Source organism: Loxodonta africana, chromosome 7, assembly GCF_030014295.1.
Source record: "Loxodonta africana isolate mLoxAfr1 chromosome 7, mLoxAfr1.hap2, whole genome shotgun sequence".
Lineage (NCBI taxonomy): Eukaryota > Metazoa > Chordata > Mammalia > Proboscidea > Elephantidae > Loxodonta > Loxodonta africana.
Window position 1 is genome coordinate 119,924,736 of NC_087348.1, and position 27,975 is coordinate 119,952,710.

A 27,975-nucleotide genomic window follows, 5' to 3' on the forward strand; every position below is an offset into this window, starting at 1 on the left:
GTTCCTTAGAAGTGAAGTGAGGGTAATGAGGCTTCATCTCACGTACTTTGGACATGCCATCAGGAGGGAACAATCCCTGGAGAAGAACATAATGCTTAGTGAAGTAGAAGGTCAACAAAAAAGAGGAAGACCTTCAACAAGGTGAAATGACACAGTGGCTGCAAAAATAGGCTCAAACACAACATGAATGTGAGGATGGGGCAGGACCAGGCAGTGTTTCATTCTGTTATACCCAGGGCCAGTATGAGTTGGAATCGACTAGACAGAACCTAACAACAATCTTTAAGGGGGCAGATCACCAGGTCTTTTTGCCTGCGGAGTAGCTGGTGAGTTTGAATGGCCAACCTTTTGGCTGGCAGCCCGGCACTTAACCATTGCATCACCAGGGCTCCTTAAAACTCTGTTAAGAGTCATCAAATCAAGAACTCCCCTCCCGCACATGGTTAAACAGAAATCCAGGACTGATAGAAATCATACCAAGGTGAAGTCTTTCCAATTTCCCCCATTTGATTCCTGTAACAAATGCTTTTCCAGAAATATTTCCTAGACAGCAGAGTTGAGTAAACATGAGAAGCAAACCCAAGTAGAGGATATATACTATGTAAAACAATACTTTATTACATGGTATTTGACATACCATTTGGTGTTTTATTAAAACCTAAATATAATACAGAAGTGACTCCAAGGAGAGTTCAGAGTTCCACTTAAATACCACAAACTGGAGTTTTTAAATTATAGAGGTATATTCTTAATCTGTGTTTGGAACTGTCAAGTGGCTAAACATGTTTTCCAGAATTTAAAGAAAACATACTCAAGAAGTTCCCCAAGAGAGTGAAGAAAAGCTATTTGCTTAAACTGTAGCACTACTTGACCTCTCCTTTGGGGCTGAGGAGTTGACAAAATTATTTCTAGTGTAGATAATGGCAATTTATGTGTAAGGCTAAGATGAAAGAATTCTAATTAACTCAAATAAACTTTGACATATGCTAGTGTTTACTTCCTAATGCGACTGAGGAGTCCCTGGGTGGTACAAATGGTTAATGAGCTTGGCTCCTAACTGAAAGTTTGGAATTTAGAATCCACCCAGAGGGGACTTGGAAGAAAGGCTTGACTATCTGTTTCTGAAAAATCAGCCGTTGAAAATCCTGTGGAACTCATTTCTACTCTGACAGACATAGTAACACCATGAGTTGGACTCAAGGGCTACTGGTTTTAATGAAACTGGAGGTGAGGTCATGTCTACGTGTCATAAGGAATTATGCATCCGTCTGTTGACTCAGTCAGTTGTGATATCCTTAATTGCCATTTGGAGCAGTTCTCCAGCCCTCCAAATGACATGAACTCTCCTTCCTCTCTATAGTCCCAGAAGTCATAACAGGGGACATGGAGTCAGCCATGGCAGTGGAACTGAATCCCTGGGTGGAATATGAATTTAGAGTGGTGGCCACCAATCCAATTGGGACTGGAGATCCAAGCACTCCATCTCGAATAATCCGCACAAATGAAGCAGGTAAGAAACTGGAGAGTCAGTATTCTGAATTTAGTATGTCTCTCATCTGTTTAAAAGCAACTTGAAATAATCATTATTGCTTGCCTTGGTATAATCTTTTCCTGATTCATTTACCTTAACATCATAAAACTATTTCCTAAAAATGAACACTTTATTTTGTTATATTTCAGACCATTCTCTTTGTTTCCCTAAACACAGGCTTCTAAAAGTTTGCTTTCTTTCAGCCCTTGCATCCATCTTCAACTTATCATGAAATTGAAGCAGTTAATTTCTTTTTCTAGTTATATGCTCAGTCAATAAAGCATTTCCATCAAATTCAGAATATTTTGGATTACCTTCTTTATCTCCAGTGATAACACTTACTTTTAATTATAGCATACTTTCTTTAAAACTTTTTTGTGTTGCCTTCACCGCTCACCTAGTACAAATCCCACTTTGCAAAGACAAACATAGTCCTGCCTTAACCTACTTCGTTCTTTAAGTCTATGTGTAAAATAAATACTCATTTGCTTCCTGACTTTGAAAACCAAGCATCTTTCTAGAGTATGAAGTATGAAGTACCTTTGATAAAATGTTTTCGGTGACACATAAGGAGAATTAAGAGCTTTATTTAAAAATAAATCTTAAACTATCTTGCCTATCTTGTGGAAGAAGCAGGAGAAAGAATTTTTTGGAGTAGATCTTTGATTACTTTGGACAAAGTGTTTTTGAGATTTACCTTTTCTTATATCCCTATAAAACTTGTATATTAAGAAAGTAACCTAATAATGCATTTATTTAGGAGATCATAAACCTCAATAAAGTTGGTGAGAACAATCTGAAAACAACTGAGAAGTGGAGGAGGGATAGATACCATCTATAAAAAAAAAAAATAGTGTCTTTATGCTCTATGATAACATATGAACCTCAATAATGATTAGAACATAAGTGTGCTGAGAATGGGGATCTTGTTTTATTGATTTGTTGTTGTTGTTGTTGTTGTTGTTGCTCTACCTTTGGAACCTAAAACAGTGTCTGTATCTTGTGCTCAAAATATTTTGTTGAAAGACTAAAAGGGAACATTCCACATGAGTTCCTAGGTCAGAGACACATGTACATAGAAGACTAAGAATTAACTGTGTCCATCTTAGTTTATAATTACATAAATTGCATTTATAGTTATACCTATAGTGTATTATAGAGTTAGACCAAAAATGTGGATTTTTTTTTTTTTTTTTTTTACTTCTAACAGAGTTTATAATAATTAAAATAATCTGTCACAAGAGTTGAGCCTTTCTTAAAAGTATACTACAGCTGGCCTTAAAAAAAAAAAAAAGAAGAAGAAGAAGAAAGAAAAGAATGAATCCCCAAATGGTCAATTTAGTGCATTAAGTACAAATAACCATGCAAAAGATGTTCTCGTTCTTTCCTTACAAAAAGTAAGCAGCCAAGAGAACAAAAATAGCCTAAATACGTTGGAAAAGATTCATCCACAGAAAGCCCAGCTTTTCTGCTTTCATGGTTTGCCTATGACAAGTTTTTTTCTCTGCTACTTTTTCAATTGTGTGAATTTCAAATTGAACGTTAATTGCCTGGTTGGATTTTCACGCATCCATAAAATCAGCCATGCTTTCATTGTGTACAGGTGTTCATTAATTAAGAGCATAGCAGGTGAGTTGTTCCTCACTTTACGTGCTCACTGTGCAGTATTGAAATCTCTGCCAATAGTAGTACTTATGCTCACATATTTTCTAAAAGTGCTACCTTACTTTGCATATTGTTAATTGTGTTTAAACAAAGGCAAAGATTACTGCCTAATTCAGAGTGTCTCTATAAATATTCATTTCTAAAAATACAGAAAGTGTACTTAATCCATTTAGATTGAAAATAATTTTAGGCTGTTTGTAGCATAAATCTTCTCAGGCTATTAAAAAACATTTTAGCAAAAACACTTTTACTTTTCCACCTAAAATGGATTCAGATGATATATTTTAAAAGACTTCTCCCTTGTCTACTTCTGCAGCTACCTCAATCGTAGAGTGCTCGTCTCTCCATTTTATCATGAGTTCTATATACATGACACACTTTAGTCCATTAAAATCTTACAGAAGAGAAGAGAAATAGTGTGAAAAATGCATGAAATACTCGCCACTGGAAGTGAGTTGAGGAAGGCTTGTACTGTCTCCTTAACACTGCCTGTGCTCTGGTGCCACATAACTAGAGCTACTGATGGTGTTGAACCAAGTGTTGAGTTTTGTGCCTGTTTTGTCAGGCAGCACAGATTAAAAAGGACACCAATATCCTGAGACGTCCTCCCAAGTGATGCACTCTGCTACTAGTAAGTACGTGTCCTATATTTTAAAAGATGATCACATACTAATGGACCAGCTAAACTTTGAAAATTGACAGAGCTGCCTGAGAGAGGAAAGGTCTCACACTCTGGATATTGAGTTGAAAATTTTATGTCCCTTTACGGCTCTCTTATTTACTGTACTATTCCGAATACCAAAGCAGATTTAGTAAAGCAGTTCTACTTTAGAGTTTTTCCTTTTCCGTGGTTTTGCTGTTAGGTGCGGTCGAGTCACTTCCAACTTGTAGTGACCCTATGTACAATAGACGAAAACGCTGTCTGGTCCTGTGTCACCCTCACAATCATTGCTATGTTTGAGCCTATTGTTGCAGCCACTGTGTCAATTCAACTCGTTGAGAGTCTTCCTCTTTTTTGCTGACCTTACCAAGCATGGTGTCATTCTCCAGGGACTAATGCCTCCTGATTACATGTCCAAAGTACTTGAGACAAAGTCTCACCATCCTACACTCCAAGAAGCACCCTGGCTGTACTTCTTCCAAGACAGACTTGTTTCTTCTTCTCTCGTATGACTCCCATGCACCAAAAAAAGAAAGTTTATTTATTTTTCTTTTTAGTTTTCTCATATGATTTTTTTATTGTGCTTTACATGAAAGTTTACAGAGAAAATTAGTTTCTCATTAAACAGTTCATACACAAATTGTTTTGTGACATTGGTTGCCCACTCTGAGATGTGACAACACTCTCCCCATTCGTCCAGTTTTCCTGTTCCTTCCTGTCTTTCCGTCTTTGCTTTTGAGCTGGTGTGCCCAATTAGCCTCCTATACATGACTGAACTATGAAGCACGTTCCTCACGTGTGTTATTGCTTGCCCTATAGACTTGTCTAATCTTTGGCTGCATGATGAATCTCGGGAGTGACTTCAGTATTGAGTTAAAAGGGTGTCTGGGGCCATACTCTCAGGGTTTCTCCAGTCTCTGTCAGACCAGCAAGTCTAGTCTCTTGCGTGTATGTGCGTGTGTGAATTTGAATTTTGCTCTACATTTTTCTCCCACCCAGTCTGGGACATTCTATTGTGATCCCTGTCAGAGCAGTCCATGGCAGTAACTGACCGCCCTCTAGTGGTTCTGGGCTCAGTCTGCTGGAGGTTGGGGTAGTTGTAGTCCATTAGTGGTTTGGACTAGTCTTTCCCTTGTGTCTTTGGTTTTTTTCATTCTCCCTTGCTGCAGATGGGGTGGGACCAGTGGAGTATCTTAGATGGTCACTCACAAGCTTTTAAGACCTCCAATGCTACTCACCAAAATAGGATGTAGAACATTTCCTTTATAGACTATGTTGTGTCCCTTCAGCTAGATGTCCCCCGAGACCATGGTCCCCAGCCCTCAGCCCAGTAGCTCCGTCCCTCAGGGAGTTTGGATGTGTCTGTGAAGCTTCTATGACTTTGCCCTGGTCAAGTGGCACTGACGTTCCCAGTATTGTGTACTGTCTTCTCATTCACCAACATTACCACTTACCTACTATCTAGTTAGTGTTTTTCCTTCCCCACCCCTCCCTTGCCTTATAACCATTAAGATTGTTTCTTTCTTTGTGGAAACATTTTCACGTGTTTTTATAATAGTGGTCTCATACAGTATTTGTCCTTTTGTGATTGACTTATTTCACTCAGCAGAATACCCTCCAGATTAATTCATGTCGTGAGATGTTTCCCAGATTCATCATTGTTCTTTATTGTTGCGTAGTATTTCATTCTGTGTATGTACCATAGTTTGTTTATCCATTAACCTGTTGATGGGCACTTAGGTTGTTTCCATCTTTTTGCTATTGTGACTAGCAAAGCAATGAACATGGGTATGCATATGTCTATTCATGCGATGACTTATTTCTCTAAGATATATTCCTAGGAGTGGGATTGCTGGATCATATGGTCTTTCTATTTCTAGCTTAAAAAAACTTAATTTTTGTTTTCATTGAAAGATTCTTCTATGGTATATTTTGAATTTTCCATTCATCAAAACACTCTTGGTAGTCACTAAAAAAAAAAAAGGCAAGATAAATAAATCCAATCCAATTTCTTATTATTAGGATGTCCATATAGTAATGCATATATACTTTTTACTTTAATTCACATTTATATTTATTTGTTGTACAATTTTCTTACAAGTTTTAGTTAGATGATAGATGGATGGACGGATGGACGGATGGATGGAAGGATGGCCAGATGGAAGGACAGACGGATGGACGGATGGATGGATGGAGAGATAACCCTGTGCTTAATCTTGAAACAAGTTACTATCATTAAACCAGTATATAAATTTGGGATGAGGTAATGTAAATGCTTTAATCCATCGTTCAAAGTGATGACACTCAAAAGAAAAAATCACACTTTAGGAAATGAATAGAAATGGAAAAATATATTTAAAAAAAGAACACAGCAACAGCAATTCTCTTTTATAATAGAACTCCAAAATTCTATAAGGCCCATATTTATATTTATTATTGTATGATAAATAAAAAGCAAAGAAGGTAGAGTTAACTATGAACTTGTCGTTTTAACAAATTTGATCTTCTTTATAGTATAAATTTCATATTATTACCAAAGCTCTTGGTATAATAAAGAAATGAAGAATGTGCAAATACTGAGATTTATACCCAGAACTTTGGTAATAATAAGAAATTAATACAATATATACACACATATATATACGCATACATGTACAACACACACACATATGTGTACATGTATGCATATATATGTGTGTGTGTGTGTGTGTGTGTGTGTGTGTGTGTGTGTGTTTAAGAAAGGAAGTTCTACCTGTAATGAAGAGTCACTTTTGGAGTTTGGCAGATCTGGATTAATGTTCTTCTACTCTGCCACTTACTAGCACTACTAACATAGGCAAGCTACATACATTGACTACGGCTCTGTTTTTTCACTTATAAAATGGAGATAATATCACAAAATACTCCTTGGAATTGTTGTATTAAATAAAACAAGCCATAAGAAGCTTAGCATAGTGCCTGGCACATGGTACATGCTCAATATTAGCAGCTTTATTATTATTTTTATTATTATTACTCTCATTAATGTAGATAATTTATTGCCTTAATCAATGAAAATTTAAACAATAGTAATCATATAAGTGGGTCTTTTCATACTTAGGAAACTTTTTCAGGTTAAACAAGATTGTTGATATAGTAACAAGCCAAGCAGTTCTCTTGTCTTGAAGCTCTACAGCTACGTCCTTCAAGTCACCCTCCAGGTGAGAAGTCTCTGCTGCTGACTGTGTACCGTGGTCATATACAGCCACTCAGCCACCTGAACGGCTTGGGAGTCAAGGGAACTTTTCATAGCGGAGGGCACAATACTAAGCATGCCTCTTTTTCAAACCTTCCTTATCCACCCCTCGTCCCCTCTGTCTGGCCTTCCCATGCTAGGTCTGATCTATAAGTGGATTCTGTTATTGACCTGATATGTAGCCACTGTCTTTGGTACTTGTAGCATAAACAAGGCAAAAGGAGTATTTAACAAAAGACCATGCTTGAATAAATGTGTTCAACATTCAAATTTATTTGCATTTGCTTAGTACCTCGTATCCTGCCCCACCAGTCACTTTTGGCTCAGAAATGAAAAACGTCAAGCACATATTTCTGGCCACACAAAGAGAGATAAGCTTTCTATATTTGAGAGATTTGATGCTTAACCAGAAAATATGAATATCAAGTAAACAATCAGATGAAGATCTTTCCTAGCCCATTTGTGAATGCTTCCACGTCATGGCATTTGTCCACATGCTGCCTATTTCTCTTGCATGCTCATTGGATTCTTTTGAGACTATCCTACCTCCTAGGAGGCAACCTTGTTGGGCAGAGTCCCAAGAAACCTTTTGAACCTACGTTCCACAGTGTCCACTTGGACTACAGGAACTATTTTGCATCCTTATCCTGCCAAACTCTAAAAATACAGGATGCTGTCAGGAACAATTTTGACCTCTGCTCTAGTAGTACAATGTGGAGTTGAGACATCCTACAAGTTTCTGAGGCACAGCAAGCATCCAGCCAGGGGCCGAGATCTGAGCCTCCATATCTGGTAAGCATTTGCACTCTCTACAAGTCTTGGTCCTCTCCTCACCTAGCTTGAGGGAGGAAATGATACCCTCCATTTCTCCTTTATTGGCTGTGGGAAGTAGAGGGAGATGCCACAGAATATCCACCTACTGGGCTAAGAATGCTTTTCTAAAATATCACTCCTAGTGCCACACCCTTATACATGTGACCTGGAGGTGGGTGATGGGGAAGGGTAATAAAACGGTTTTTATTATTTCTTAGCAAATCTGTGATTTTGTTTACTCAACCTCATTTTAGCATTTGGGGTTACATGTGACTCATTCCAAGTCCATAAAAAAACGCTTTAACATCCTATTACAATTTCTTTAGCCATACATTATCATCCTACTTCTGAAAAGATCTTGCTTTATTTACATTTGTATCTTCACAGCTTCTTGTTCATGAGAGTTCCTTAGGAAATTTGGCTGAGCTCAAAAGTTACAGAAAGTGTTATCTATATTTTTACAACAATAAAAAAAAAATAGAACCTCATTTTTAAAAATTATGGGAAGGACACAATAAAATCTTATTGGATATGAAGTGGAACTAGATTAGTTTCCTCTGGGGGTACATGGAATGACTTTGTGGAGTAAATAGCATTTAATGCGGCTTTGAAGACTGGCCAAACAGGACTTAGGCAAAATTGGTTACTGGGAGAATTAGAAAATTTATAGTTGTCAGGTCTTGGTGTATGCAGAAAAAAAGGCATAGAACTGTGGGATTCTTAAAACTGTCTTCACTGTATGTTTCTAAGAAAACTTTATCTAGAAAACACAAAGCATTCAGCTGAAATAATTGGGAAAATCTAAAAAAAAAAAAACTATGAAATGAAATTATACATTTCTTCAACCAAATGAGCAAATTTAATGTATATTAAGTAAAAGAAATGGTTCTCTCGGTAAGATTAAGAGAAGGCAAAAAGCATGGCAAGTAATAGGTCTCTAAAACCAAATCTTAATTATTAGGGAAATAAAAGAAAGCAGTGTGGCTCATGTAACAGACAGTATTTTTAAATAGTGAAACGACTTTGGGGACAAGTCTTTTCTACAAAATATATTTTGAAATAGGTCTTCAGTTTCAGAGGCAGTTTTTTAAGAAAAGATGATAATTTTAACCAGTGCCTCTCTGAAAAAAATAATTGTTAATTGTTAGATACGTCCTTTTCTGACTAGTAGCTGCTCTTTACCAAACCCAGGGCCGTTGAGTCGATTCTGACTCATAGCGACCCTATAGGACAGAGTAGAACTGCCCCATAGAGTTTCCAAGGAGCACCTGGCGGATTTGAACTGCCGACCTCTTGGTTAGCAGCCATAGCACTTAATCACTACACCACCACAGGGTCGCTATGAGTCAGAATCGACTCGATGGCAACGGTAAGGGGTTAGCTGCTCTTTGCTACAGAGATTTAGAAGAAGAAAAGATGAAGAGCACAGTGATGGAAGAGCAGCAGAAGACTTGAGCGTGAAAGACTATAGCATGAAGACAAAAGGGCAAAGAGAGGGTATCAACTCAAGAGTGAATGTGAGACACTAAAGTTAAACTTTCTGTCTTCCTAATCCCCATAATATCATACACCATTCATTAATCACTAACCGCATTCCTGGTCCTGTGCCAAGGACTTGCCTGTTATTATGTCATTTAATTCTCACAACAATCCTCTAAAGCAAGGATTGTTTATTCCCATTTTACAGATGAGAAAACCAAATTGGAGAATTTGCAAAACTTGCACAAGCTGTCATAGTAAGTTAATGGCAGACCTGGAAATTCTAACCCAGAGTTTACTCCAAAAAGGTTGCCTCTCAAGTTATCTCCTCCCTCCTACCTGATCCCTGCTTTCTCTTGCTATTTCCTTCTTCTCTTTTTCTCACATGCATCAACAAAGGCCATTCAAAGATTATTTTACTCATCCTCTGCCCCTACTTCCTTTTTGGACATGCATAAAATAAAGTTGAAATAATGTGAGTTGAGTTAAACACCACAATTGTATATACTTGCCTCTTATGTTCTTGATTGTATTTATGGAAAGATTCATAAATAAAAAAAAATGTTTCAGTTCCTAAAATATTCTAGCAACCTCTTTTGCAAATCATAAAGGATATATTGCCTACATTTCCATATTAAAACAAGCTGCACCAAAACCGAATGCATAATCCCCATGGTACTATCAAAACAATATTATCCAAATTTTCAAGAGGATATTCCGTTTCAAGATCACATATATAGACTCATGCTGAATTTTAGTGTTTATCACAGAAGAGTTCACCACTTCCTCTTCTTCTAACCAGATAATAGTACGTTAAAAAAAAAAAAAAAAAACCACTGCCATCGAGTCAATTCCGACTCATAATAGTATGTACTATTTATTGTTTGTAGGGCCAGGCATTGTGATTAATCACTTTTAAGACAGACATGAGACATAGGTACTATTATTACCTCTATAAGGTAATAGAAGGACAGAGAGGTTAAAATATATTCTCAGTCAACCAGTTACAGTAATAGAGTTGAGATTCAAGCCCAGATCTTTCTCATTCCAGCAAGAACACATTTATGCGTACCATCTTATCCTAGTGACTAGAATAAAAACATTTGAACTCTTTAGGAAACATCACTGTTATTTTTTATTTTCGAAACTATTTAAACTTCACTCTTTGATAAACTGAACCTGAATGATGGTCCGGAGTCCCTGAGTAGTGCAAACAGTTAAAAGGCTCAGTTGCTAACTGAAAGGCTGGAGGTTTGAGTCCACCCAGAGATGCCTTGAAAGAAAGGCCTGACCAACTACTTCTGAAAAGTAAGCCATTGAAAACTATGAAGCAGAGTCAGAATCAACTCAATGGTACCTGGCATAAGTGATGATGAGACAACTGCAATATTCATGTGCTAGACACTTCAATTCAGGTAGACAAAATTCTAAATTCTCCTCTCAACTTCCACATTTACTGTATAAACACCCTCTTCCCTTTTTCCATTCTTCTGCACCTTTATTTCCAAATCAGTCGCTGGACTAGCATTAAGCTCCTATAATAAAGCTGTTTTACTTAATGAGCTATGCAAATACCTACCGTAATACAAATTGGAAGTTTTTCAGGAAAAAGAAAAAAAAAGAGCTTTATAAATTACTTCATCCGGTCTTTTGTTTAATTTAATGCTAATTTAAGCAAGTTGATAGTATGACTTTGCTCAAACAAGGACACTTATAAAGAGTTCCCTGGTACTCATGCATGCTTTTAAACTAAGGTAGTACACTATATTTTGGTCACTCTGAGTTTTTACATCAATATTTCCAATGTATAAGTTTGAAAAAGACAGCATTCCATATTTCAACATGCTGGATAAGGCACTAAACCAGCTAAGCATCTGGAGCTTGTGGACATTATTGATGGAGGTGCATTGTTCAGAAAAAAATTCCAACAAATTAGAGCTTAACTTGCTAACCGTGCGTGTAAACTAGATTCTCTAAGCTAATAAACTCATGACATTTATCAGTAGCAAACTGAGAGAGAAAAAGGTCTAGGTGCTTAATTCTAAATTAAGGTCTTCATTAACTGTATTGCCAATGTATTCATTTTTTGAATAAATGCTTGTTTCTCTGAACGCAATGGAAACATCTAGTAGATGTTGAGTATATTTTATGTTTCTAACAAGAATTATAGAGCTTTTTACACCAGAAGGGCTCTGAAATATTAAGACAAATCCCTTCATATCAAGAGTATGTGGTTTTATAAATTTCAAGGGATATAATTAAAATCAGTGGACTCCAAAACAATAAATGCAGAGATAATAACTGTGTACCAGCAACTTGAAAAGGAAATGGGTACACATGAGTTCTACTGATCAGATGCATGTAATTAGGAAATTTAAGTCAATTAGAATCAGAGTACCCAGTTCAAACATTGTGATCTTGACAATAAAACACGAGTTGCAGCTATTAGAGCCTTAAGCTTTCTATTAGTAGTTCCTATTATACCTAGTAAGCATTTTTGTTTTAAGAGTGGTTAGTGCTTATACAATACGCTATTAAAACACAATGAACCATAATGCCTTTTTGGATCATTTATAGTACAGTACGATTGGAGGTAGGGTGAGGAAAGGAGGATCTTGTTTCTTCACACTAGGTGGAATATGAGCTATCTTCTCTTGAAAAGAAGTTAGCAGCAGTAAGAAAGCCTCACACACTGATTTCAAACAAACAAACAAAAAAAAATTACAGAACTTGGGTCATTTTTGGGTAATTTGATGTGGTTAAACATTGGGTTGCCATGAGTCAGAATTGACTCAATGGCAATGGGTTTGCTTTTTAGTTTTTTAACCCACAAAAAATGAATCACACCATAGAAAGCCTTATTTTGCTTTCTTATTTCCTCCAAGTGATGATTTTCACCCAATTGTTTACCAGCTTTTTAAAAATTCTGTTTTACTCAAAAAAACGCATTTTGAAAAATCTAAATTTTTTTTTTTTTTTTAAATAAAAGCATGAATGGTTTGGGGAGCAAACACTTCTACTTTAGCAGTAGCTTCAGAAATAATGTTTTCACTTCAAACAGTTACAGATAAGCTCTTGTAGTCCCTGTTTCCCATATTTTCTTAAAAACAGGCTTTATAAGATGCTCATTAGAGGGTCTACAATCTACTGTTAAGACTATTAATCTAGAGATGGTGAGCATTCTTTTTCTAGATGATGTTTGGGGCTTAGATAAAATAGAAAAGGATCTTCAATACCTTGGCTTTTCACAAAAATCCATAATCCTGGGGGTACTGTCTCCAAAGAGAAGAATTTAAGTCCTAAATTTAGAGTTGTAAGCTTAGCTATTCCAATGTAATAGACAAAGTACTTAACACTGGTGGCTATGGGTTTTAACGTTATTTAAATGTTAGTTATCAAGGATGACGTGTGTGTGTGTGTGTGTGGCATTGGGGGTTCAGTGGCAGAATTCTTAACTTCCGTGTGGGAGACCCAGGTTCATTTCTCGGCCAGTGTACCTCATGCTCAGCCAATACCCATCAGTCAGTGGAGGTTTCCATGTTGCTATGATGCTGGACGGGTTTCAGCAGAGCTTCCAGACTAACATGAACTAGAAAGAAAGACCTGGGGATCTACTGCCAAAAATCAGCCAGTGAAAACTCTATGGATCACAACAGTCCAATTTCCAACCAATCATGGGGATAACAGAGGACTGGGTAATGCTTTGTTCCATTGTACCTATGCATGGGGTTGCAATGAGAGGCCGACTCAACAGCAGCTAACAGCAATATATATATAGTTTTTCATTTTTTTGAGTAAATATTCATTTTTCTTAACTCAGTGGAAACACCTAATAGATGTTTGGTCATATTAATTTTATGCAAAATATGTATATTTTTTCAAACAAACGGTATTAAAGAGAAGTCATAATGGCATAATATCAACAAATTAATTTTATTCCACTATTTACTAAACCTTGCATTAATGGTCATGATGTTCAGGACTCCACATACCTAGACAAGAAAACAAATTCAGAACTAATACTATATATCAGTAGTATTCACACATGTTGGCAGGACACATTGGTATGTCACAGGTTGTTATATGTAGCAACAACTATAACTACTAAAAATAAAACTCAATAAATGATTTTCTATTTGTATAAACTTGGGCACATTTATGGTTATTCCTCTAATACCACCATTTTCTCTCAGTTGAATTCTATATGATTTCTTCAATGAGAAACGAAAAAAAACCATTGTCATTGAGTCAGTTCTGACTCATGGTGGCTCCATGTATTACGAAATAGAACAGGGGTGTCCAATATCCATGCAATTCTGAGCAAGTCCATGAGAGTAAATTTCAAATAGGAATATTCTTTAATATGTGTGTGAGAGAAAAAAGTTTGATAGCTACTGATGTATACGTCCTTCTTCACATGCGTAAACAAGAGAAGAACTCATGTTCACGAAGAGAGGTGCCCAAGGACACTGACATTTAGACACTGGTGAATAAAGGCCACTTATTTCATTGGGGCCAATTATACAGTTACAGGCTTTTCTTTCTCTCCTGCATCCTTTCCCAAGTAAAAAAAAAAAAAAAAAATTCCTTTCTGATAGTACAAAAAAGCCTGCATCAGTTTTTGCAGTATATAAAATACGTGATGTGTGAATATCAACCAGTAAATTAATAACTTCTCATCCAAGTAAGTAATATTTTAGAGTGAATTTATTGTTTATGAGTATATCAATATCATTTAAAAACTATATGCTGGGATATAAAGGCAATGCTGAAGTGTAAAATTGCTAATGCAGGCTCATAGCCTGGAAAATTATTTCTTTTAATAGTTTTCTTCATTTAACAGTTATTCATTTGAAAATGTTCCCTTTCAACTGCAGATTTTGTAATTTGGTGCAATGAAGGGAAAATTTATTCCTTTGACACATTTATTCTTTTAATAGTTATTGATTTGAAAAAGTTTCACTGCGTGCCTGTATATTTTGCAGTTTGCAGAGAGATTCGTTCTTGACAGTTTTTTTTTTTTTTTCTTAATGTTTATTCATTTAAGTAGATTCCCACTCCATGAAACTGTTGATAAGGTTTCTTTAAACTGGAGCTTTCTGCAAATTCTGGTGAAGCAAAAATGCTAGCAGTAACCTGTGACTTCTCTGTGGCTCTAGAAACTCTGGGATGCCAGAAAAGAGTCACATCCTTCTCAAAGCAGAGAACAGCAATTTGTAGGATAAAATGTAACTAAACATTACTAGATGTCCATAACTACAGTGGTTGTTATGATTTAGGAATTGCTACCATAGGGCATTTACAAAAGGATTAGTTTGGGGTGCAGCTTATGGCCATGAAAAAATACGTATCAAACTGTTACACACAGATTAGAGAGCAAGGTAGCTGTTACAATCAATTTATTTGTTTTAGCATTTAATGCGATCAATCTAACTTCAAACAAACTTTTGATTTGTATATTTTAGGGTTTTGCCCAACCCGAGCAAGGTCGTGATGTGTTCTTAATTCACGGACAATTAATTAACGTATGTATTTATTCTCCTCATCCTTGACCCATTTCTATCCCTAGTTCCAAAGACAGCACCCACCAACGTAAGTGGACGGAGTGGAAGAAGGCACGAGTTAGTCATCGCCTGGGAGGTAAGAAGGCCTTTGCTTGGAAGGCAGAACTTGTTGAATTCTTAGAGAATGAGGCACACTGTCTGCATCTGGCACAGAGGGGCCACGTAATTTCTGTTTGAATGAGGTTAAGAAACATACTGAGCCTGCTTCGCTCCGATGAGCATTGCCAAATGAACCTTTCTCATTTTCATAGCAGGTCCTACTCGACTTTTCTTCAAGTCTGAGGTTTGCCTTCCTATCAGATAGGCTTAGAATTAATTTTCAATAATTAAAATGTCTTCTCCCAGATTACCTCATATATTTGTTCGGTTTAATTTGCAATTCAATTATTTTATGATCAAGTAGCACCCTTATTTGGAGACTAAAACCTGTAAAGAGGAAGGCATTAGCCACCACTGAATGGGAGAGAGAAACCCTGGTGACGTAGTGGTCAAGAGCTACAGCTGGTAACCAAAAGGTCAGCAGTTCAGACCCACCAGGCACTCCTTGGAAACTCTACGGGGCAGTTCTACTCTGTTCTGTAGGGTCACTATGAGTCAGAATTGACTCAACAGCAACGAGTTTGGTTTTGATTTATGAATGGGAGGGATCCTAGGTGGCTCAAACAGTTTGCACTCAACTACTAATCTACAGGTTGAAGGTTTGAACTCACCCAGCAGTACCGTGGAAGAAAGGCCCGGAGATATGCTGCCATAAGGGTTATAGCCAAGAAAACCCTATGGAGAATTTCTACTCTGTAACACATGGGGTCACCATGAGTCAGATCAGCTAGACAGCGATGGGCTTGGTTTTGGTTTCTGAATGGGAGGTGGAGTCCTGGGATATCTCATCTAAACCGGACAACAATTCTGTTAAAACCCATTATTAGTGGGGATAATATCCCTCATTTTACAAATTAAAAGTTGAGGCACAGCTTGAGTACCTTGCCTAACAAGCAGTAGAATTGAGACTTTGAATACAAAACTTGGAATCTTTCATCTGTTTCACCATATGACCTTCAAAGTTTCTTCTGTCAAGATAAGGACTGTGGAAAAGGAGTGTGAAGGATACGTTCGTTTCTCATAAAAACACTTTTTTTCTTTGATGTTAAATAACCCTATTATCAAATGTAACTATGTAAAAAAAAAAAAAAAAAACTATGTAGCTCACAGAAATCCCTGGGTGACGCAGGTGGTTAACGCTCTCAGCTGCTAATCAAAATGTTGGAGGTTCAGGTCCACCCAGAGATGCCTCAGAAGAAAAGCTTGGTGATCTGCTTCCAAAAAATCAGCCATTGAAAACCCTGTGGAGCAGAGTTTTGATCTGACAGTCACGGGGTCACCATGAGTTGTTTTGTTTTGTTTAATGTAGCTCACAGAACTATGCCTTAGAATAGAGATAAAAATAGAATAGAAATAAAAAAATACACAGAAATAAAAATGACTTTCAGAAAGCTGAACAAATCCCTGACCGTCTCTAAGAAAGATGATAAAATGTACAGGAAAAAAAAAAATTATTTTCCCAGTAAGAAATCTTCCATGATCACATCCTCTGTCCTACTATTCAGCCCATTCCCTTTCTTTTTTTTCAGCGAAACTCCATGTCTTGTTTTTTGTTCTTGTTTTTTAATTTCTGTAGAGGTAATAACTTCGCAATACCTGACCTGGCCAAATAGAATTGCCCTTCTCTATAAGCTTTAATATGATAGCCTTAGTTTCTCTTCCTCCATACAATGCACGGTTTTTCCTCAAATAAAAATTTAAAAGAAAAATGTATTTATTTTACAAATATTTATTGAATATTTATTATGTGCTAGGCAGTCATTGGTAACTTTGCTAATTCCGGGGCTAACTCTATTCAATCACAATTTCTTCTCTCTGTGGTATCCATTTGATTCCTACTTTCAGAAAACTGATCCCTCTCTGTTAAATCTTACATATTTACATTCAGTGGTGCTTTTGCCTTTTTTCTACTCATTTTCAACCTCCAGCTTACTATTTTTTGGTGTAAACCCATCCCGGGCCTTAACTGAATTTTAAAGGTGCAAAACTTATAGCACATACAGCACAAGAAGTTTCTAGAACAAATACCATAGTCTGATTTTTTTTTTCACATTAATAAAGCACAAAAGCTTAAAAAAAAAAAAACTGTAAAGAAGGTCTTGCATTAATTTCTCCTGTATATGCAGTGCAAATGGCTCTGTAGAGTGTTCCCAGCGACAAGCTTTTCCCAACCATCAGACCATACGATAGTTTGTCCCCACATGTGAAATTCCAGGGTGGAGTCCCAGGACCTTCATTTCATATACATGACTAATTGGAGCAACTTTGTTTCACTTCAAGAGTTTTCAATACTCTTGATAGTTTTCTTAAATGCCGACTGATATCATTTAATATTTTGTGTGTTACCTCAAATGCCTTTTTAGGTTTCCAAAGACTGCCAATGTGATTTGCTATGTTGTTCTCCAAAGTTGTATAAATATTTGAAAATCTCTGTTTCTCTAGTTATCCATAATTAAAGAAAAAAATTTAAGGATTTGAAATTTGTTTGTTTTTTCCCCGTAATGTCTTTTGTTGATAACGAATTGCTTTTTTCTTCTTTAGCCAGTATCTGAAGAATTTCAGAATGGGGAAGGCTTTGGCTATATTGTGGCTTTCAGGCCCAATGGGACACGTGGCTGGAAGGAAAAAATGGTGACGTCCTCTGAGGCTTCAAAATTCATTTACCGAGATGAAAGTGTTCCTCCTCTTACTCCCTTTGAAGTGAAGGTTGGCGTTTATAACAATAAAGGAGATGGGCCTTTTAGTCAAATTGTGGTCATCTGTTCCGCTGAAGGAGGTTAGTTTCTATACTTCTCTGATTTGTATTCAACATTTTAATATTTCATTTGTTATATGAACAGTGGAGTGCTGGTGGCGCAGTGGTTAAGACCTCAGGCTGCTAAACAAAAGGTTGGCAGTTCAAATTCATCAGCCACTCCTTGAAAACCCTATGGGGCAGTTCTACTCTGTCCTATAGGGTTGCTATGAGTAGTAATCTACTCCAGTCCATCAAGCGGTTTGAGTATTTTTGGTATTGTACATATATTAGATCAGCCCAAAGAGAAGATAAAATTCACCAGTAGTCCCACTACTCTCACTGGAATATATTTTTCCAAGCTTTTATTCAGATTTTTTTTTCATTTAAAAAAATACATCATTTCATATATGTTGATTTATCTTCTTCACTCCCTGGTAATATATGGCAAACATCTTCCTATGATAATGACAATACTAGTAATGCCTGCAGTGTATTCCATCCTCTAGGTAGGCATTTCACCAATTCTCTTTGGTTTAACATTTAGATAATTTTATATTCTAACCCGGTACATTAAAATATTATGTGAAATAAATTCAAGAGACTACACTTATGGAACCAAAAAAATATTTATTTCTAACTCCATGCACAAAGCATTGTGCTGATAAAAAAAAGAGAAGTATCAGATGATGCCTTCTTTCAGACGCTTGTTACACATGACATCATTAAGTCCTCATGACAATCTGTCTAATAGACATTATTATCTAGAAAAAAATTGAGGCTCAAAAAAGTTACGGAACTTGCTAAAGTCACACAGTTCATGATTAATAATTAAGTCCTCATCTGTCTAACCACTAAATCTTTGATTTTTCTGTAGAATTTTGCCTTCACATACAGGATTTCATATAATTCTCAAGATAAAACTACTAGGTAGACCATACCTAGCGGATATATATATTTATTTTACAGATGAGCAAAGAAGCCCTAGTAGCAAAACAGTGAAGCACTCAGCTGCTAGCTGAAAAGTTGGCAATTCAAGCCTACCAGCTGCTCAACAGGAGAAAGATGTGGCATTCTGCTCCCGCAAAGATTACAGCCTTGGAATCCCTAAGGGACAATTCTACTCTGTCGCATGGGGTTGCTATAGTACGAATTTATTGACAACAGCCAACAACAACAGATGAATAAACTATAAACCTGTGATTTGATCATGATTAAGACAAAAAAAAAAAAAAAAACTCGTTGCCCCGTCGAGTCGATTCTGACTCACAGTGACCCTATAGGATAGTGTAGAACTGCCCCATAGGATTTCCAGAGAGCAGCTGGTAGATTCAAACTGCCAACCTGTTGGTTAGCAGCTGAGCTCTTAACCACCATGCCACCAGAACTATGATTATAGTCAATAGGTGGGTACAAACCCAGTTTCCTATATCAAATTCCTGAGCTCTTTAAAATTCTAATACAAAAATGCAATTTCCTGAGTGAGAGGAACGAATCCCTTAAAGTTTGTTTTTCGTCTTATCTCTTCTATTCAAGAGCAGAATTTCAGGAGGTCCTACAACCCAAATAAATGCTTTATAGTCTCTAAATTTGACAAATGACTTAGAAAATATTCCACCAAAGTCAGCACTCATTTGACCTTCCAAATAAACATTTTCAGTGTAAATTGACCCTTTTACTTCCTTAGTACCCACATACTTGAGTAGCTCAAGATAATTATGGTTTTGGTGGTGTGAAGTTAATGGGGGGAAATAAATAAGGCCCTTTGGATATTGAAGAAAACTAGTGCTTTATTAAATAAAGTGTAGTTTTTCAATACAAGCTGTCTTGTATTTTTGTAAAATAGAGCCAAATTTGAGGCAGAAGAAGAAAGTCCATCGTATTAAAAGAACAGGAAAGTGAAAAGAGAAGTAATGACCAGGAATCATAGGTATTCAGTTGAGATACAATGAGCTTAGAATCTCAGGTTCCTGATATGCTTCCGAGCATAATCAGTGTTCCACATTACTTATATTATCTAATTCAATTCTTATAATCAAAGATAGATAGGAATTTCAAGCCTCATTCTACTTTTAAGGAAACTGAAGCTCAGAGAGGTTAAATAACATGCTCGAAGTGACAGAGCTGGGATTTGAACCCAAGTCTATATGACTCCAAGGCTCATGCATTTAACCACTAACCTTTACTGTCTTACTAGGAATGTATATAATAATAATATTATTTTCTATAACTTATTACTCAAAAAATTTGAAGTACATATTTTATTTAGGAAGTGCCTATTCTTGTTACTTTAAAATTGCTTCAACTTAATTATCAAGTTGGAAACAAAGAAGAAGGATCAATAGTTGGAAAATATGGCCTTGGTGATAGAAATGATGCCAAGATCACATGATAAAATTTTCCAAATACTTTTTTTCAATAACATAAATGGCAACTATACACGTGGACCTCACCTGATGGAATGCACAGGAATCAAATCAACTACATCTGTGGAGAGAGACGATGATGAAGCTCAATATCAGCAGTCATATGAGCATAAGAGCAAAAACAGTTGCAGGAGAACATCGACAGGAAACTGCCAAAAATTCAGCCAGATTCAGAAGAGGACGTAGAACTTGGGATATCATTGCCAATGTCAAATGGATCTTGGCTGAAAGCAGAAAATACCAGAAAGATGTTTATCTGTGTTTTATTGACTATGCAAAGGCATTCAACTGTATGGATCATAACAAATTATGTACAACATTGTGAAGAATGGAAATGGCAGAACACTTAACTGTGCTTATAAGTAACCTGTGTATAGACCAAGAAGCAGTTGTTTGAACAGAACAATGGGATACTCTACGGTTTAAAACCAGGAAAGGTGTGTGTCAGGATTGTATCCTTTCACCATACTTATTCAATCAGTATGCTAAGCAAATAATCTGAGAAGCTGGACTATATGAAGAAGAATGCAGCATCTGGATTGGAGGAAGACTCATTAACAACCTGCGTTATGTAGATGACACAACCTTGCTTGCTGAACGGAGAGGACTTGAAGCACCTACTGATGAAGATCAAATTCTACAGCCTTCAGTATGGATTACACCTCAACATAAAGGAAACAAAAGTCCTCACAACTGGACCAATAAGCAATATCACAATGAACAGAGAAAATATTGAAGTTGTCAAGGATTTCATTTTACTTGGGTCCACAATCAACATCCGTGGAAGCAGCAATCAAGAAGTCAAACACATATTGCATTGGGCAAATCTGCTGCAAAAGACCTCTATAAGGTGTTAAAAAGCAAAGACATCACCTTGAGGACTAAAGTGTGCCTGACCCAACCCAACCCAATGACATCAAGTTGATTCTGACTCACAGAGACCCTGTAGGATGCAGTAGAATGGCCCCACAGTATTTTCAAGAAGAGGCTGATGGATTCTAACTGCCAAACTTTTGGTTAGCAGCCAAGCTCTTAACCACTGTGCCACCAGAGTATTTTCAATTGCCTCATATGCATGTGAAAGCTGGACAAGGAATAAGGAAGATCGAAGAAGAATTGATGCCTTTGAATTATGGTGTTGGTGAAGAATATTGAATACACCATAGACTGTCAGAAGAAAAAACAAATCTGTCTTGGAAGAAGTACAGCTAGAATGTTCATTAGAAACAAGGATGTCTCACATACTTCGGACAAGTTATCAGGAGAGATTAGTCCCTGGAGAAGGACATCATGCTTGGTAAATTAGAAGGTCAGTGAAAAACAGGAAGACCCTCAATGAGATGGATTGACACAGTGGCTGCAACAATGAGCTCAAATATAGCAACAATTGTGAGAATGGCACAGAACTGGGCAGTGTTTCATTCTGTTGTACATACGGTCACTATGAGTCGGAACTGACTCAACAGTACCTAACACAACAACAATAATCAAGTACCTAGCCCCAAAAGGTCATATGACATGAATTGTAGATGTTTGTGAACATGCTTTGAATTTAAAAAACAGCAATACTGCCTTTAAGAACTCCAGCTTTGCAGGTTTCTTGTCATCTTTTGCTTTTAAATTAAATTACTGCCACCATTGTGGCTTTTTTACACTGTGCTCCCTTAAACTTGAAATAGCTTGCCTTTGGAGATTTCTCTTTCAAGCTAGATAGGAAATATGCATATATTCTTTCAAAGACACTTAGGTTGTTTCTGTAACATATTTCATAGTAACACTTCATTTATTTTGGCAGGCTGAAATATGAAAGAGGCCAGGAAAATTAAATCTGGATAGAGTCAGGTTTTGTTCTGATGACAAAATTCAAACATATATTTGGCATTTGTTCACTAATTAAATTTACTAATTTGGAACTTTATGTATAAATATGACTAAACTCCCAGAATCATTAAATTGTGTCAAACAAGAAAGGCAGGACGATGGAAAAGAAGAGCATTTCCTTGGAGCCAACAGAACCTGACTGAGTTCAAGTCTGGACAGTTTATTCACTTCTCACCCATACCTTCTTCCAATGTAAACACGAAGGTCTTGAAATAGAAGATCTCTGGAAGCCTTTACAAATCTTAAATTGAAATTATGTTCATTTATTGTCATTGTTGTTAGGTGCCGTCAAGTTGATTTTTGTCTCTTAACAACTCAATGTGACTGAGTCGAAATGACTCATATGGTTTTCTAGGCTGTGATTTTTACAGGAGCAAATCACAAGGTCTTTTTACCAAGGAGCTGCTAGTGGGTTCAAACCAACAACCCTTCAGTTAGTAGCTCAATGCTTAACTCTTGTGCCACCAGGGCTCCTTTAATTTATTCCGTATGCTAAAATATTTTTTAAACAATTGTTCTAGAATTAAAAAAAAAAAATCTGTAGGCATCAAGTTGATTCTGACTCATAGTGACCCTATAAGATAGACTATAACTGCCTCATAGGGTTTCCAAGGAGTGGCTGGTGCATTTGAACTGCTAACTTTTTGGTTAGCTGCTGAACTCTTAACCACTGCACCAGGGCCCTATACACTCACAGGTTAATTTTTATCATTATACTCTTTCCAAAAGCTCAACTTATCTGTTTGAGATTATATTTCTCCATTAGACAAATTTTGCTTTTTTTTTCTTCAATTACCTTGGTCCACCTGTTTATTAAGTCAAAATTCCTCCGTAAGTCTTACGTAAATATAAAAACAAGAGGTAGGAGACAGGCCCTTTTTTCCTGTTTATGGCACAGTTCTTCCTCTTCATACCAAGAACACTAGTAACAGGCCACCCTCCTACAGCTGACACCAAGCCAGGAAGAAAATATGCTAGATGCTGCATCAAACGCAGCCACCAGAATTCTTGTTGTCAGGCAAGCATGGGGCACGTGCACTTATAAGGCACACCTCACAGTACTAGTTCTCAATCTGTTTTCCACTGGAGTGTCTATGATGGATGACAGTCACTTCCAGAACATACTTTCATACATGTTTATGTACTTTCCCCAGTACCCTTCACTCTTTTCTTTCCATCCTAAGGAAACTTATTGGAATGTGAATGAAAATTACATTATTATAGAAGGAACTTTGAATGCATCCTAAGTTATTATTTTTAAATATTGCTGCTTCGTAAATCACTTGGGATACCGCCTTGACTCTTACAACTCTGTGGTTGACTGCTGTCCTACAGTACTGTCAGAAGAGCTCCCAATGGTTCTTCTGCTAACACATTTGAGCCATGACCCTTTCAATGTTTCCACAGCAGAAGCACCTCTGAATTACTCTTGTCAGTGCCAGGCAGCCTCTGACAGAAACCTGGAAGGAGAGATATTTGCCCGCCAGGACTTCTATGCACCTTGCACTTACATCAAATATTTATATCCTTTAAGCCAAGCAAGAACTATGTACATTTGAACCCTGATTTGACTTCAGGCTTCTTGGGTGTTCATGAATATGGTAATGCTGTTCAAAAGTTAATCTAACAGAAACTGGAATCTGTCAATCAGCCTGTCCACGTCATATCCCAAGATTGGAGTTAAGAAGTTATCCATGGTCTAGTTAATATTATGATAAGTAAAAGAAAAAAAAAAAAAAGACATATTTTTAAGTCTTTTAGTCTATTAGATGTATGCTAGTACAATCTCAGAAAAAAGCCCCTAAACTTCCATCAAATTACATGAGTGTAATAGGCATCAATGAGAGTGGCAAGAAACATCCTGTGATTTGGAGAGTAGAAAAGTTATACAGATGCCTGAATATAATCCTATACAATACCCTCATCTTGGAAACAATTCTAATATTTTCAAAGAATAGCAAAAACCTGTTGCCATCAAGTCGATCCCAACTCCTAGTGACTCTATAGGACAGAGTAGAACTCTCCCATAGGGTTCCCAAGGAGCAGCTGGTGAATTTGAATTGTCGACCTTTTGGTTAGCAGCTGTTTCACTTAACCTCTGTGCCACCAGGGCTCCAAGAATAGCAAAGCCCCAGCATAAGTGATATTAAAATGTATGGCAGAACTAACAGAAAGGGATTTTTCAAAATGAAAAAGCAAGTCATATTTCACCTCTGTATTTCTAGAATTACTTAATAGTCAAATGTATCTGTATATCAGGTTTCCACCTGGTTCTTGTTGCTATAGCTTTGTCAGGGGAAAGAACCTGAGCATTCAATTACACCGTATAGAAAAATAGAGGGAAAACTAAATATAATTATAGGTTGAAAGATTTATTCGTCATGTATTTTAGCCTTTTCTAGTTATTTTTTTTTCTTTTGCCTTGTATGTAAAAAGGGTGTGGCTTTTATTTTTATTAAAAACCAAAAAGCCTCTCTTCATTTGCAGAAATTATCCCCTTGCAAATGGAACTACCACCGCTCAAATTAAAACCCAACATTCATGAGTTATTATTCTCCAGATCAGCTCTTCACTGAAACTGAGCTCAGTGGGATTTATGTGAACTTGAAAATTAATAAATTGGCATATTAGTTGTAAAATACAAGGAATAATTTCCTGTCTTTGCCAGATGATCTATTTGGATTAGTGCCTGTAAAAGTTCAACTACAGCTGTCTTAACTGAATTTTTAAATAATGAAACCATAACCCTCTCCCAAGGAGTTTATTAAATTCTCCTTTGATTAATGCTATTTCCCACCCTCCTGGGAAGTCAGATGTATAATCAATATTACAAGCTCATCCCCCCATATTATTTGGAGAACACCAGCTGCTAGGTCACTTAATACAAACTTTTCATCTAAATTCTTGAACATGGTAACGCTGTTCAAAATTTTTAATCTAAGAGAAACAAAATCTATCAATCAGCCTGTCCACTTCATATCCCAAGATTGGAATTAAGAGGTTGTCCATGGTCTAATTAATATCATGAGAAGTAGAAGAAAAAAAGAAAGAGATCCTTTTAAATCTTTGAGTCTATTAGAAATAAATTCCTAAAATTTCACCAAATTACATGAGTGTGATAGGCAACAGTGAGAGTGGCAAGAAACATCCTGTGATTTAGAGATCAGGAAAGTTACACAGATACCTGATAATGACAGGATCTATGTGGAGCAAATTTTTTTATGTGGAGCAATCCAATGTAATAATGTAGTTCAATATTATTTTTTAAACATCCAAGAAATACAAATAAAGGGAGTTCAGCATAAGCTTATACCAGGGTTAAATGGGTGATGATGGGAATCTAGGCGGTTTCTAACAAGACATAGAAGTGGAGAGCCCAAGTACGGAGCTCAACATCAGTATCCTTGAGACTAGTTAGATGTGGAGGGAAAAGGGGAAGAAAGAGCAATGGCGATGGAAAAAGCACCAGGTGTGTAAAATACAGACATAGGCACAGAAGCAGAATAGGGTGGTAGTTAGCACTGAACTCCCTGTGTTCAAATCCTCTCTCCACCATTTAGCAACCACGTGACCTAGGCCAAAATGCTTAACCTCTTTGTCCCTCAATTTCCTCACCAAAAAGAAACAGCAATATTAATAGTAAGGTTGTTGGGGAGGTTAATTATTGCATATAAGGCATTAAGAACAGGGCTTGGCACATAGCAAATGCTCAATAAATAATAATTATTCTTATTAACTTGGGTTCTTCCCTCATCTATGTTGTTTTTTCCCCTTTGTTTCTAATCTTATCCAACTCATTCCTCTGTCAGTTATTTAGAGGCGATTGTGCAGCGTGAGAATGAGCTATATATGTTCCCTGTAAAATCTCTTCTGTAAGAGAATGAGAATGAGCCAGTTGCCTCCTTCGCGCCAACTTAAATATGGCAGAGGAAAGAGCACTTGAGATCTGAGTTCTTGCTGGGGCTCATTCAGAGCCCAGAAGCAGAATTTCAATAAAATAACTATTGTGCATGTCACTTTTCTTCAAAACGAGGGCATAGAATCAAAACACAGGTCCATAAGTCAAAACCTATATCCATAAGTCAAAACCTATAGGGTTCAGATTAAATATATATATATATATATATATATATACTGCCATCGAGTCGATTCCGACTCATAGGGACCTAGAGGACATAGTAGAGCTGTCCCATACATTTTTCAAGGAGCAGCTGGTGAATTCTAACTGCTGACCTTTTGGTTAGCATCTGAGCTCTTAACCACTACACCCCCAGGGCTCCAGGTTCAGATAAGAAACATAAATAAGTGAAGCAGCTCTAGTATGAGACACTAGGGAGTGGTAGGGACTCTGGCAAGATGATAGCATATTATCTGACTAATGGAGTAAATTACTACTCATCATCTGCCTGTCGATTTACATTCAGGAATACAGGTTTGGTATCTTCCATATTTTATCAAGAAAAGCCAAATACTCCTATATTTATGTGAAATATCAGAATTTAAATGTTGGCCTAAATTATGTTAACACATTATGTAGGCAAACAAAACATGACTGAAAAGTAGATATTGTCCACTGGCCATTCATTTATAACCCTTGATCCAGGTAATTTTCTAAAATTCCTTTTAGTTATGACCTCTCCATTGTTCAGTTACACGGGGATGCCCAAACAGAGCAGCTAATTCCAATCCAAGCCACACATTATTTCATCCAGTAGGTTGCTCTTGCCTGAAGACATAATTTTTGATCTACATGAAAGTGTTCAGTAGAGTATAAACAGTACTTACTTAAACCCATAGAAGTAAACTGAGGTCATTTTTTACATGCTGACATTTCTAATTCAGGTTATCATGGGTCTAGTCTACTTCTGATTCTATTTATATCCTGAAGGTGAAAGAAATAAAAAATGACTCTTAATTTCTTGTTTGATTCACTCATCCTCATTCAACTAGATGCAACTATAATATGTAGCCCCCAAGAATGCAACTGTGAAATGTCAGCTTGGGTCTGACCCTGATTTAAAATCCTCAGAACTTTTAAACAGAGGTTAGGGTGTTTGTTTGGGAAGCAGAGTTCTGAAATTTTGTTTGGGAAGCAGAGTTTTGAAATTTTTCCATTAACTTTTTTTTTTTTTTAACTTTATTTCTTTCTATTTGAGAAGTATTTAAATTTATGTGGTACTAGTGAAACTGACAGAGAAGTAATTCTTATCTCTGGAGATAAAGAGAGGTATAAAGGCTGCCACCCAACCACATATTTTGTGTTTGTGAAAGTATTTTCTCCCTGCCATCTTCTTTGACAAAGACATAATTGCTTCAATAATATAAAAGCTGAAAGGAGGTATTTGGTACACAAATCTCTGCAATGCATTCATTTGAAAGATAAGCAAAACTGCTGCCAAATAGGAAATGATATCCAAAGTGTGGCTCACTTTGAAATAAATCATATCCTAAATCCTGGAAATTAGGTTGTACACACCTTAAGAACACATGCATTTCCTGTCGTTTACTTGCAAAAGCGAGAATTTTAATTCGTACTGAATAGCAGTGGAAAAAAGAATATGTTATTGCAAGTCTCCTAAACAGAATTGTAGAATGAAATAGTAGAAACTTCTCCCCAATGTATCTTTTTAATTGGATGAATACACAAATAATAGGAAGTTGGAAAGTGGGATGAGGGAAACCACTGAGCAAAGTAATAAAAGATATTCAAAAGGTGGCAGAATGAGAAATTACAATTTATACCACGATGAGAATTCATCTGAGCTTCTGTGTCAAGATTAATGTGAATTTGCCAAAGCACTTTAAGTTAACACAATTATAGCAAGTGATTTTAATAAAGGCTTTACCAAAAGAAAATCATCACTCAGTACAAACATGTACCTTTGAA

General features: G+C 36.6%; 1 protein-coding gene across 1 annotated transcript in view; it reads left to right on the forward strand.

Annotated features, from left to right (window-relative positions):
- The window catches only part of CNTN5 (contactin 5), a 577,721-nt gene that overhangs the window by 496,174 nt on the left and 53,572 nt on the right, over window positions 1-27,975 (forward strand). The window contains exons 15-17 of the mRNA XM_064289547.1: window positions 1,361-1,510; window positions 14,954-15,024; window positions 17,589-17,823. Coding sequence (XP_064145617.1) covers window positions 1,361-1,510; window positions 14,954-15,024; window positions 17,589-17,823 — 456 coding nt within the window. The remainder of the gene's footprint in view (window positions 1-1,360; window positions 1,511-14,953; window positions 15,025-17,588; window positions 17,824-27,975) is intronic.